General features: G+C 45.4%; 1 protein-coding gene across 2 annotated transcripts in view; it reads right to left on the bottom strand.

Annotated features, from left to right (window-relative positions):
* Positions 1-8,849: 8,849 nt before the first annotated feature.
* The window catches only part of Cgnl1 (cingulin like 1), a 110,151-nt gene continuing 105,751 nt past the window's right edge, over positions 8,850-13,249 (bottom strand). For both annotated transcript variants that reach the window (XM_063254277.1, XM_003462056.5), the window contains exons 16-19: positions 13,063-13,187; positions 12,335-12,443; positions 11,978-12,141; positions 8,850-11,252 (exon numbers count right to left, since the gene is read on the bottom strand). In XM_063254277.1, coding sequence (XP_063110347.1) covers positions 11,117-11,252; positions 11,978-12,141; positions 12,335-12,443; positions 13,063-13,187 — 534 coding nt within the window. In that variant the 3' untranslated portion in view covers positions 8,850-11,116. The remainder of the gene's footprint in view (positions 11,253-11,977; positions 12,142-12,334; positions 12,444-13,062; positions 13,188-13,249) is intronic.

Genomic DNA, 13,249 nt, shown 5'->3' with positions numbered 1-13,249 from the left:
GAGAAGGGTTCCTTCTCCCCCATTCCCCCATCCTCACCAGATTTACTGTTTTTTTTTAAAGGGAATAAAATAAAACAATAAACAAAACCAAACAAAACAGTGAAAACAATACTGGATTTCAGAAACAAGACAGAAAGAAATCCCCTATGGTTGCTATATTGCATATTGTTGTCCTCTAGAGGCTCAGACTAGTGGCATTAGGGCCAAAGTTGGTCAGACAATACAAGCATTAAGTTGTTTCTTTACTTCAAGAGCTATCATCTCAGACTGTGTTTCTCCAAATCAGTTGGTTGCTTGTCTGTGTGTCTTGGCGGGGAGAGGATCGGAACTTGTTGGCTCCCAGATGGGCACCAGCCAACTCACAGGAGGGGTTGGCTCCTTGGTTTTCCTCCTGCATGGTTGCCTTGTTTGATTTATATTCTTGAGGATAGCTATTTGACAGTGAGATGGAAACTCAATATATTTTTCATTTGCATTTCCCCAATGGCCAGAGATGTTGAATTTCTTTCATATACTTATTAGACATTTGTACTTTATCTTTTGATGTCTGTTTGTTCATTTATTGAGATATTTGATTCTTTTGGTGATAAGTGTTCTGTTTCCTTTATCTCTTTCCTTTTGGTACTGGGAATCGAACTCACAACCTCACGCTTGCCAAGCAGGCACTGTGCCATTGAGCTATATTCTCAGCCCTTGTATTCTATATTCTAGATATTCATTCTCTGTCAAAGTGGTAACATTGTTTTCTCATCTGTAGGATGTGTCTTTACTCTTCTGATTGTTTACTGTGCAGAAACCTTTATTTGATGGAGTTCCATTTGTTGGTTCTGTTGTTTCCCAGGCTGCTGGAGTCCTCCTCAGGAAATCTCTACCTGTGCCCCAGGATTCAAGAGTTTCCTGTACATTTTCTCTTAGCGGTTCCAAACTGCAGGTTTTACATCTAAGTATTTGATCCATTTTGAATAAAGTTTTATAGCTTTCGATCTTCTGCAAGTGACTAGTATTCCCAGCAGATGCCTGTAGCTGTCTGGGCTTGCTTTACGGTCCTCCATTCTGTCCCATGGGTCTACTTGTCTATTTTTGTGCTACTATCATGTTATTTTTGCTAGTATGCTTTTATACTATAACTTAAAACTGTCTTTTTTGTTGTTATTCAGGATTATGTGGCTATTCTGAGTCTTTCGTGTTTCCATACGAATCTGAGAATTGTTTCTTTTTCTAGTTTTGTGAAGACTATCATTGGTATTTAATAAAGATTGCATCAAATCTGCAGATTGCTTTTGGTGATACTGCCGTTGTGACAATACTAATTCTGCCAATCCGTGAACACAGGATGTCTTTCCATCTTCTGATGTCTTCTTCAGTTTCATTCTACACTCTTTTAAAATTTTCAAAGGAGAGCTCTTCCATCTCCTTGGTTAGATTGATCACTAGGTATTTTATTTAATTAGAAGCTACTGTGAATAGCGTTCTTTCTCAGTCCATTATTGCTGTATAGTAAAGCTATTGATTTTTATATTCCACTACATAGCTGAATTTATCAGCTCTAAAAATCTTTTGGTAGAGTCTGTAGGGTCTTTTAAGTATAGAATCATATCATCTACAACTGGGGATTATTAGACTTCTTCCTTTCCTATCCTTTTTTTCCCTTGCTCAATTCCCTTATCTAAAACTTCAAGAATTAAATTAAATAAGAGTGATGAGACTGGACATCCTTATCTTGTTTCTGATTTGAGAGATTTTCAGTTTTCTCTATTTGATGCTGGCTGTGGCTTTAGTGTACACGGTCTTCACTAGATTGGTGAATGACCCCTCAGCACTTCATTTCTTTAGGGGTTTTGTCATGAAGAGATGCTGAATTTTGTTGAAGGATTTTTCTGCATCACTACATGTGAATTTTAGCCTAGATTCCACTTACATTATTGATGTGCATGTGCTGAGGGTCAGGGATTTAGCTCAGTGGCAAAGCACCTGCCAGGCAAGTACAAGGTCCTGGGTTTGATCTCTGGTACCAAAAAAGAAAAAGAAAAAAAGATTTGCATATGCTAACCATTCTTGCATCCCTGGAGTGAAATCTACATGGTCACTGTGTATGATCCTTTTCATGTGGTGTTGAATGCAGTTTGCATATTTTATTAAGGATTTTTCCATCTATGCTCACCAAGGATATTAGTGAATATTTTTCTTTTGTGTGTGTGTCCTTGTCCATATTTGGCAGCAAGATGATGGCCTCATAAATGAGTTTCCATTTCATGAAATCATTTGAGGAGCATTGATTTTAGCACTCTAAAGATTTGCTAAAGTCAACCATGAACCTCTCTGGTCCCAGGTTTTTTGTTAGGAGACTTATTATTACTTCAACCTCATTCCTTCTTACTGATCTGTTCAAGTTTAATATCCTCTTGGCCCAGTTTTGGTAGGTTATATTTAGAAATTTATCCATTCTACATTCTCCCATTTAGTAGAATATCGGTTTTCAAAGTAATTCCTAATAATGCTCTGGATTTCAGTGCATTGACCAGGGTGTTGAAGACACTTTTTTTTTTTTTTTTTGGTACTGGGGATTGAACTCATAACCTCACACTTGGCAGACAGGCACTTATGCCACTGAGCTAAATCCCCAGCCCTGAAGTCACTTCTTAATATTACACTGGAACTACAAATCCATTTATGTTGAACTGTATTTCTTTTATGAAATAGGGCACACAGTTTGCTGGGTTTCCGTGGTGTTGTTATTCATCTCTAACTGTACTGATTTCAGGTCTTTTTTTTCTCCTAGTTTGGCTAAGGGTTTATCAATCTTGCTTCTCTCTTCAAAGAAGAACTCTTTGTTGATGCTGTGTAAATTCTTTTAGTCTCTAATTTTAGTTCTGATTTTTTTTCATTGTTTCTTTTGGGTTTGTTTTGTTTTTGTTTTTCTTTTTTTTTTTTTAAATGACTAAATAATTATTTTTTTGAAACAATAAGGGGGAGATTGAGATAAAACAGGACATAACAATATAACAATAGAGGTCACAGCATGACTGTTTCAACAACCCAGTACTTCACCACCTTACAACCCGACTTAATAGTAGTTACCATAGTGTCTTTTTCCTTGAAATATTTGGGTAAAACTTCATATACTCTAACTTCAAATATTTTCATATCAAGAAGCCCAGAATAAAGCCTTTCTAATTAATGAGTGAAAACTTTATAAGGCTTCAAGGCCACCTAATGGGGAATCATGATTACCACATATTTTTATATATTTGAATCATTACTTACATTAGGGAAACTATTCGGTATTCACACATGCGAGATTGATTTATTTCACTTATGAGTATGGTCTCAAGCTGTGCCCATTTATTGATAAATATCTCAATGTGATCCTTCTTTATAGCTGAATAATACTCCATTGTATAGAAATACCACAACTTTTTTATCCATTCCTCAGTTGATGGGCACTTGGGTTGTTTCCAAGATCTGGCGATTACAAATTGTGCTGCTATAAACATAGGTGCACATATATCACTGTGGTATGATGCTTTCAGTTCTTCTGGGAATATGCCTAGAAGTGGAATAGCTGGAATAAATGGGATTTCCAGTCCCAACTTTTTGAGAAATCTCCAGACAGATCTCCACAAAGGTTGTACCAGTCTACACTCCCACCAGCAGTGCAGGAGAGTTCCTTTTTCCCCACAGCCTCTCCAGCATTTGTTGTCGGTTTTCTTGATCCTGGCCATTCTTTCAGGAGTGAGATGGTATCTCAGTGTGGTTTTAATTTGCATTTCTCTAATGACCAATGATGATGAGCATTTTTTCATGTATTTATTTGCCATTTGCATTTCTTCATCTGAGAATTGCATATTCATCTCAGATGCCCATTTTTGGATTGGATCTTTGAATTTCGGAGGTCTGAGTTTCTTTAATTCTTTGTATGTTTAGGTATGTTTAACATGTTTTTGTTTTTCTAAGACCTTTAGATGATTAGTTTACTCATTTAAGATCTCTTGATTTTTTTATTATGCATTTGTAGCTATAAAGTTTCCTCTTAGGACTGCCTTTTCTGGTATGTTGTATTTCTATTTTCATTTGATTTTAGAAATTTTTACATTTTCCCCCTTATTTGTTCAATGACCCACTGATCATTCAAAAGTGAATTATTCAGCTGGGCATGGTGGCTCATGCCTGTGATCCCAGCACTCGGGAGGCTGAGGCAGGAGGATTGTTGTGAGTTCTAGACCAGCCTGCGCTACAAAGTGAACTCAAGGCCAGCCTGAACTGCACAGAGAGACCCTGTCTCAAAAAGACAAAAAAAAAAAAAAAGTGAATTATTCAGTCTTGATGTGTGTATATAATGGCTTTGGTTTCTCATGCTGTTGGTTTCTAGATTAATTACACTGATCTAATAAATGCAAAAATGTTATTTTTTATATTTATTAAGGCTGCTTTACACCCTTAAATATGGTCTATTTTGGAGAATGTTCCGTGAACGTGTGAGAAGAATGTGTATTCTGTAGTCACTGGACAGAATGTTGCACATAGACGTCTCAAGTCCATTCGATGTGCAGCGTAGTTTAACTCTGATGTTTCTTTGTTCTCCTTTTGCCTTCATGACCTAGGGTGTGGAAGTCACTTCTTAATATTATTACACTGGAACTACAAATCCATTTATGTTGAACTGTGCTTCTTTTATGAAATGGGGCACACAGATATTTGGTACATACACATTTACAACTGCTAAATCTTCTTAGTGGACAGCTCACCTTACCAATATGTAATGGCCTCCTCTGTGCTGTCTAATTTTGTCTTGGTGTCTGTCTTGTCTAATCTGGATATAGATATTCCTGCTTGCTTCCAGTTCTATTTGCATGGAATGTTTTTTCTATCCACTCATTTCCAGTCTACGTACAGTGATATTTTGGTTCATGAACCAAATTCATCCCACAGTTATGGAAAAGATGGCCTCATTCCTTTTCATTCAGGAAACACAGCCGCAGTCATGTTTGTCACCTGGTGTGGAGGTCACAACCAGAAACAGAATTTTGCCAAATGCATGTTTGTAACCCAAATTGTTCACAAACAAAAGTGTCTGTGAACTGAGATTCCACTGTACATCTTTGCTAGTGAGTTTCTTGCAAGCAGCAAAGAATTGGCTTGTTTTTAACCTAGTTCACCAGTTCGTGTCTTTTAATTGAAGGATTAACATCATTTGCATTGTCATTACAGAAAGGTAAGCACCATTCCTGTCATTCTGTTGTTTTGCTAATATTTGATTCTTTCCTAATCCTCAATAGCACATTTTTACTCCTCTTTTGTGTGTGGGTTTCCTTTCAAGAGTCTTCTGCAATTCTTTCTGGCTTAGTGGTAATAAATTTCTTTAGTTTATTCTTATCTTGGAATATCTTCATGTTTCCTTCAATTTTGAAGAATGGCTTTACTGGATAAAGTAGTCTATGTCAGCAATTATTTTCCCTCGGGGCTTGGACACTATTCCACACCTTCCTGCTCTTCCAGATTTCTGCAGAGAAGTCTGAAATTATTCTGATGGGTTGCTTGTGTAAGTGACCTCTTGTTTCTCCCGTACAGCTGTCGGTATTCTTTCTTTGTTCTTTACTCTTCCTATTTTAACTACCATTTCACATGCCATCCTTTTCTTGTTTGTATCTGTTAAGGTTCTAAATGCCTCCTAAAGCTACTTCCCCCAAGATTTGGGAAATTTTCTTCTATTATTTCATTAACTAGAAGTTCTACACCATTGCATGTACCTCAGTGTCTCCTTCTACCAAAAAATTCATAAATTTAATCTTTTGTTTGAGAGTTCTTGGTTTTGTTCTCAAGTATTTTTTCTGTTAATTTGTACATCTATCGATCCTCAACCTTATCTTCAAGTCTTGACATTTTACCTTCTCCAGGGGCATGCTTACAGGTATCTTTCCACTGGGTTTTAAAATTTCACTTGTACTTTTCATTTCAAGAATTTCTGTTTGTTTCTTTATAATCACTCACTTTGTTTGCTCCTTCATATTCTATATTGTCTTTCTTAATTCACTCAGCTATTATTTATGTCATCTTTGAAGTAATCATTCATTCTATAAATCAGCCTTTTAAATTCCTGGTCTGGCATTTTATGACTTTGATATCTTTGCATTTATACTGGCAAACTGTGGAAATATGGAAGGGCGATGTCCCCTTGTTTTTTCATACTTCTTGTGTTTCTATATTGGGATTTGTGCATCTGTTGGGAGGTCTCATTTTATTGGAGTATCTTCTCAGTGCTTGTGCCTTCTGTGCATATGAAGCCAACGCTGCCTCCACCCTGCTTTCTGGCACTGGGCTTGTTAGGTGCTCTCTTTGCTCCAGGGGTCTTTCTGTCCCTATACTCCAGAATGTGGCTTGTGTCCAAGCCAAGGCACATCGTTAGTCATGTTGACTGATAGGGAAAGCAAACAGTCCACCTAGCTCTGTGTTGGAAGTAGGTAGCAAGAAAAAAGGACAAACAGACTGCTGGACTTCATGACAGCACTTGTACACCCATTCCCCTCGAAGAACTACACAGCTGTTGTGGCTTCTCACCGCAGGGGGCTGGAACCCCACGTTCCTAACAGACTGTGCTGGTCACAGCTTAACCCTCTCAGGGGGTCTATGACTAGCCCAGCCCCTCTCTCTGACTGTATCTTGTACCAATCTCCCCCACCAGCCATTCTGGTAGGGAGGCACCAACAACCTGGAAGGGTAGTTGTACTGTGACTTCTGATTCCCAGAGTAGCTCAGTCTTAAACAATAAATGCTTCCCCAAAATGACTCCTGACCATATCACTCATGAGGTCCTTTTTTTTAAAGGAAATCCATTTGCAGTCTTTTGATTCTCCTGTACTCGGATATCTGTATCTTTCCCAAGGTTAGGGAAATTTTACCTATTATTTCATTGAAGTTTTTTATACTTTTATTTTCCTCTTGGGATTCCCTGAACACAAATGTCAACAGTGTTCCATAAATACTGGAAGTTTTCTTCATTTTTTAAGTTTTTAAATTTATTTTTGTCTCATTGTGATCTTTCAAAGTATCTGTCTTCAAGTTCAGAAATTATTTCTTCTATATGGTCTAGTCTGGTACTGAACCTTTCAAATGTATGTTTTATTTATTTTCTAAGTTTTTGAGACAGGGTCTCACTATGCAGCTCGGGCTGGCCTTGAACTCACTGTGTAGCCCAGGTTGACCTTCAACTCACTGCAATCCTCCTGCCTCAGCCTCCTGGATGCTGGGATTACAGGCATGTGCCACCGTGCCTGGCTGTTTTGTTTTTTCACTGAATTACTTTAGTTCCAAACTTGTTTTGGGCTCTGTTTTATGATCTCCTTCTGCTGAATTTCTCATTCATATTGTGAATTATTTTCTTAACTTCACTGGATTATGTCTCTTATTGCTTGCGTCTCATTGAATTTCCTTAGTCATTTTTTAAAATTCCTGATTAGGTGTTCTGTCAATGTCTTTTTCTTTCAGGTCACTGCGAAAGAGTATTGTGTTCCTCTGAAAGGGTGTGTAATATTTTAGTTTTTATTTTAAAATGTGAAATACATATATGAACAACTACTGACAATGGATGATTCTTGGTGGTAGGAACACAAATTTCTCAACGAAATAAACTTACATCCTCAATTGGAAACTGTTGGAGATCAAATGCCTTGTTTTAACATGTTTGTAACCCGGTTAGGGTTCACTAGAGGAATACACACATATGCACATGTATTTGTATATGTATGTGTACATATGTATAGGAATATATGTAGGTATGTATTGCAGGGTATATGTATATAGTCCTGGAACTCAGTGTAAAGCCCCACATGAGTCTGCATCTGGGAGCTGAAGAGTTTGCACTAAAGCCTGCAGATGGATGTCCAATGCAGCTCCTCGAGGCCAGGAGCAGAACACACAGAATATGGGGGTAGGGAGGTGCAGTTTGGGGTGGGGCAGCTTCTCCTGCTGGCTCTGTGCCTCCTGAGCACATTCTCTGTTGGCCCAAGGTGTAGGGTGGGAGTATGATTCTGAGGGAGAAGCCACTGACAGAGGGCCCAAACTCAGAGTAAAAACTCCAGCTTCCAATGCAACTAATATCAGAAAGGGAGGCTTTCCCTACAAATTATAAAGTGACACCTCAATATACCTGACTTACAGAGAAATCAAACAAAATTTATCAGGTTTTGAGTACTTAAAATTAGACCACCTCTAATTTGGGATGTGTGGCCCCCTTAGAGTTCGGGGGAACCACTGGCCCCCACTGGTCCACGAAGAGCTCAGAGCACAAATCTTACAACCCTCAGCTGCCTAGGAGCTTAACACAGTGGAGCTCGCCGGGGTCCCCCATACGCTGCAGGATGCTGTGGACAAATGTCCTGGTCTCCACCTGCAACCTGACCATAACAGTCACCCAGGAAACCCACAGAGTGGCCTCTCAAACACAGGCCGGGAGGTGGATCTGAGGACCATGGGAAGGGTCAACATGTGGCCCCTGGGGGACAGGAGCTGGGTTTCCTGGGAGGCAGAGCCTGTAGAACCTGCTGTGTGTTCATCAGGACTGTGGGTGCCTGCGGAGACCTGGGGGTCAGGGCAGAGCACTCCAGGGAGCTGCGCAGCCTGCCACGAATGCTGGACAGCATACCCACTTTGCCATCCCCTGGGCACTGCGCATTTCTCAGCCATCCAGGCCCATCCATCCTCTCTGCATGTCCTGCTGACCACTCCCCACCCTCCTGCTTCAGAAACTGGGCCTGGGGCTAGAAACCACGAGTTCTGCTTCCTCCAGGAGCTCTTGGCTGTTTCTAGGAGGACCGGGCCCAGCTCCAGAGGAAAGGAAGGCGCAAAAGCGGTGGGAAAGTCAGGGTCCTACTGGACGACACTGTTTATTGGAAGGAAATCTTGCTGCATCCAGGAATTCACTTACATGGAGGCAGCCACAAGAAGACTATCCTTTCCCGGTACAAAACCCACCAGAGTAGCAAACAGGTGTGGCGGGTGACGCTCTTGAGGCAGGAAAGGACATTGTAAGAAACCTGATGATTGTCTTCATCATTGCCTTTGGCCACACATTTTCTTACATATTTTTGTTTCTTTTTAAGCTAAAGAAAATACTCCTGAGCAGTAGTTAGCTCTTAAAGCACTAAATAAGAGGACAGCAAGTGTGTAACACATAGATGACAGAGCAATGACCATGTGTACAAGCTGGGACAGGCCAGGCCCTAACCTTCCTCTTACCCCAGCCAGGACCCTGTCTCAGTCTGGGTACAGAGACGAGCCAGGCCCCAAGACGCCTCTCCCATCCCCAGTGCAGTGCCCTCCCTCCCTCCCCCCATACTGCAGGCTCCTGGCCACAGCCACCTGCATCACAGCGTGGCGCCATCATCAACATCCTCACCACACAGCAACACTTTCAGCAGCTTTTCGAAGGCATTCTGAATGGTGTCCCCTGCTCTACTCAGGGCCCTCCTGCTCCCAACAGCCACCTTCACGGCTGCCAGGAAGAGCAGAGAGAATGAAGCAAACTCGATGCTTCCTGTCCAGCTCCGGGCTAGCTGAGCTCTTCTCTGTGCTCTAGGCACTGGGGCGCAAGGCATTGGAGGGAAATGAAACACATTCTGATGGTCCAAGAACCCTTCTGACTGTCGCATCCCAAGAGATCAGAGGGTTTGGGGCTGGGCTCTGCACTGCCAGGCCCTTCATCCATGTGGTCACTACTGAGCTCCAAGAGGACATTTTACCCACTGGAGATGCCCCTGCCCCTGTGTCCAGGGCTGTGCCCAGCATACTGGGTGTCCGACAGATTGGCCACATGGACTAATGGCTGAGGGAGGAAGTGGGGCCACAGATACCCCTCGCAGTACTGAGGACAGACTGGGGACTGGGGCTGGAAGAAGAGGGCCTGGCCATCCAGTTCCAAGGACTCAGCATCTGGTCACACAACTCCAGGACCCTAAGCTTAGAGGGACCCCCAGCCAAGTGCCCTGGACTTCCCTGGCCACAGGCCTCCCACCTACTGGGATGCAAAAGGACTCCACAGTTGCTGTCCTTGCCCTGGCCACTTCCCCCCTGAGCCACCTGGCCCATGTCCTGTGGCTGTGCAGGGATCCCGGCATCCTCCTGAAGCCACCCACCTTGCCATGCCACCCATGCATGGCCTCAGCCCCAGACCTGGTGCCCAGCAGGGGGAAGGAGACCTCCAGTTCACAGACAGATCCCCTTTCTGAATACTGCTGCAGCTCCAGCTCAACCCTCCCCATCTCCACATCCCCCAGTTCTCCCCTCCTCCTCAAGCTAGCCCCACCTACACAGCTGCTGCTCGCTTCTCCCCCACCCTCGCCCCATGACCTCACTGAACATTTCCTGCCTCATCCTCATATTTACGCTGGGAATCTCAGCTCCTGATCCTCTCCACGCCATGCCTGAAGGCGGAGCTCAGAAGCCCATGGTGGGGGAAGCAGAGGACCACGTGACATCACAGCCTGTGCCTCTAGAGAAGTGTCACTCGCTAACAAGTCTCCCCACCGCCGTGTGTGTAATGGAAACTGGTGACCGGAAACTGGTCTTAGCATGGTCCAAAAGCTGGATGAAATGAGCAACCAAGGCGGGAAACAGCTCACAGAGGACAGTGACACCCCGACCCCCGCCCATGATCAGCAGCAGCCGCTTCTCCAGGCCACCTGCACCTCTGCTCCCTCCCAGCACAGGTCCCTGCGATTCCTCTTCCCAGCTCTGGTTTCCAAAGTGGCTGACACTACCTTGTCTCTGACCTCCACTCTTAATGAAGCCTAGCAGCTTTGAGTCTTAAAAAGAATGCTTGGGATAGAAATGTGAACTTTACAAAGGGCCCACCCCAGAAAGGTGGTGGAATGTTCCAAAGGAGGCCTGGTCCACAGTTGGTACCCGCCCCCTCCCTGCATGTGGCTCTGAAGCAGGAAGGAGCACTTGGCACCCCGGCTCTCGGCAGGGGAGGCATGGCTGTGCAGAACATGGCCTTGGCCCCACCAAGGCCCACGTCCTCCCTGTCAAGGGCCTGGAGACCCCAGGGAGCGCGGTGGGCCGTGTGGGGGTGGCCTGGGCTTCCCGGTTTGGCCTGCAGAGTCCCGCAGCATCGTGGACGGCGCTAGATCTGGCTGATCATGGTGCTGTCCCTGGGGAAGGCGAAGCTCAGTGGGGCCTCACAGAGGCTCCCACCATCTGTACTGAGGTCATCGTCGTCGTCCACGTCGTCCAGCACTTTACTCGGCAGCTTCTTGAGTCTGTGGAGAGCACAGGCACAGTTCCTGGGCTGTGGGATGCGGTGGGTGGTGTGGAGACCCAGCCAACTCCACTCAAAGTAAATCTGTGTCGGCACCTCCCCCTCTCCAATCCTTCCACGTGGAAAGGACCCAGACCAGGGCTACGGTTTCCCCACTGTAGTGTGGCAGGATATTCATCCTGTTTTAACTTAAACTTTGGATATCTTATTCTCCAAGGGTCATATGCAATAAATTTTAAACTTGGCATTAGTTCATGATGTCTTAAATGGTGATCTATTCTAATGCCCCATCCATGTTGTGCCCTATGCTGGCCTTGGGCCCAGCTTCCCATGAACAGGTCACACATGGTGATGTCCACGGGCTGGGGACTGACACTCATCCGAAAGAGCACCACTCGGGCAGTCAACTTGCTGCCTGGGCACCGTCAGCCTCCAGGAAGGGAGGTCAACCCCACACTGGCCTAGGGAGAAGAAGGGACCCATCAGGCCCTGCCATCCTTGTCCCGACTCCTGGCCAGGGAGGCTTGGGAGCACACGACCCTTTGAGGATAAAAATCAGAACTTCCTCCCTCAGACAGCAGGTTTAAGCTGCTTTGTCTGCTGAGACTGAGGCTCCCCCTGATGGCCACAAGGACAGTGCCCACCCAGTTTACTCCGCTGTAAGGACAGCACACAGGGTTCCTCTGAACCGTGCACAGAGCCACTGAGGGCCATGACTTTGCCCACCTTAAGTCCTTCTTCATGGAGTTGAGCTGGCCCTGCAGATGCTCATTCACGTCGAGCTGCTCCTCCAGCTCCCTCTGCAGCTTCTTCTTAGAGCTCTCCAGTCTGTCGATCTCCTCCTCGGCCTCCTCCACCTGCCGCTTCATGGCTTTCAAACGCAGGCTCAGCTGTGGCAGGAAAAAGGATGGACTGAGGGGTGTGCAATGCCACCCACCTTCTCCCCGGTAAACAAAGTCATGGTTTATGAACGTCATGTTCAGCATTGAGGGCCGTGGAAGTTCCTGGTCTGTACCAGGGAGTGGGAAGCAGCCCGGCCTCCCTCCCACTGCCGCAGCCCAGGATGGGAGGCAGACACCTCACCTGGTCCTTCTGGTCCGTCAGCGACAGATGCTCGTCATCCACCTGCATCAGCAGCTCCTTCACCTTCCGCTCCAGCCGGCGATTGCTGAGCTGCAGACTGGTGCGGTCCCTGCCAGGGTGGGGAGGCAGAGAGAGCATCCCTCACTCTCAGCTCTGCAGGAGGCTCTGGCTGCAGAGTGGGGGACCTGCAGCCAGGGGTGCCTGGTCAACTGGAGCTTAGAGTCAGACCTCAGACAACCATGCAGGAGGAAAGGGCAACAGGACTCGGGCAGGAGTGACCGGTGAGACGCAGGGCCAGTCAGAAGCCCAGTGGGGCCAGCACTGTCCTGAGTTCATTCGTTTTAATACGGAATCGCAGCCAGCCAGTGCTGGGGTCTGCCCTGGTCCACTCCAGCGCGACCCCCTCAGAGCCCTCTGGATACACCCTTCCAGAAGCTGAAGGGCCATGAATCAGAACTGGAGACTGGTCATTTCTGTCCTGGTGCTGGTCCTCAGCTTTCAGAGAAGGCTTGCCGCAGAGAACCGTGGGAAGGAGTGGCACCTGGGCTCCCACCCTTCTTGTCTCTGTGGGGGTGCTGCCCACCCTGACAGGTGGCCAATGGCCTCTGCCCCCAGGCAGCGTCAGCCTGTCATCATCCAGAGCAGGAAGGGACAGCGAGGCCATACTTGCTCCGCTTCCCCCAGGCTGTGGGGTCGGGAAGGGGTTCATACTCTGGGGGTGCCCGCACCTCTCCTCGCTCTCCAGACGGTCCTCCAGCTCCATGATCCGGGCCTCCATCTGTACCACCAGCCCTTCCTTGCTGGACCTGTAGGAGCCCTCCAGATGCACAAGTCGGCTCTTCAAGTCCTTGTTCTATAACCAGATGGGGACCATGAGCAGCCATGAATGAAGGTGGTCTATGATAAGGCTGCTTC

Source organism: Cavia porcellus, unplaced genomic scaffold (assembly GCF_034190915.1).
Source record: "Cavia porcellus strain 051 isolate PalLab524CR breed Dunkin Hartley unplaced genomic scaffold, mCavPor4.1 scaffold_8, whole genome shotgun sequence".
In the NCBI taxonomy this organism is placed as follows: Eukaryota; Metazoa; Chordata; class Mammalia; order Rodentia; family Caviidae; genus Cavia; species Cavia porcellus.
The sequence above is the reverse complement of the archived record's forward strand: the minus strand, read 5'-3'. Positions and strand labels throughout refer to the sequence as shown.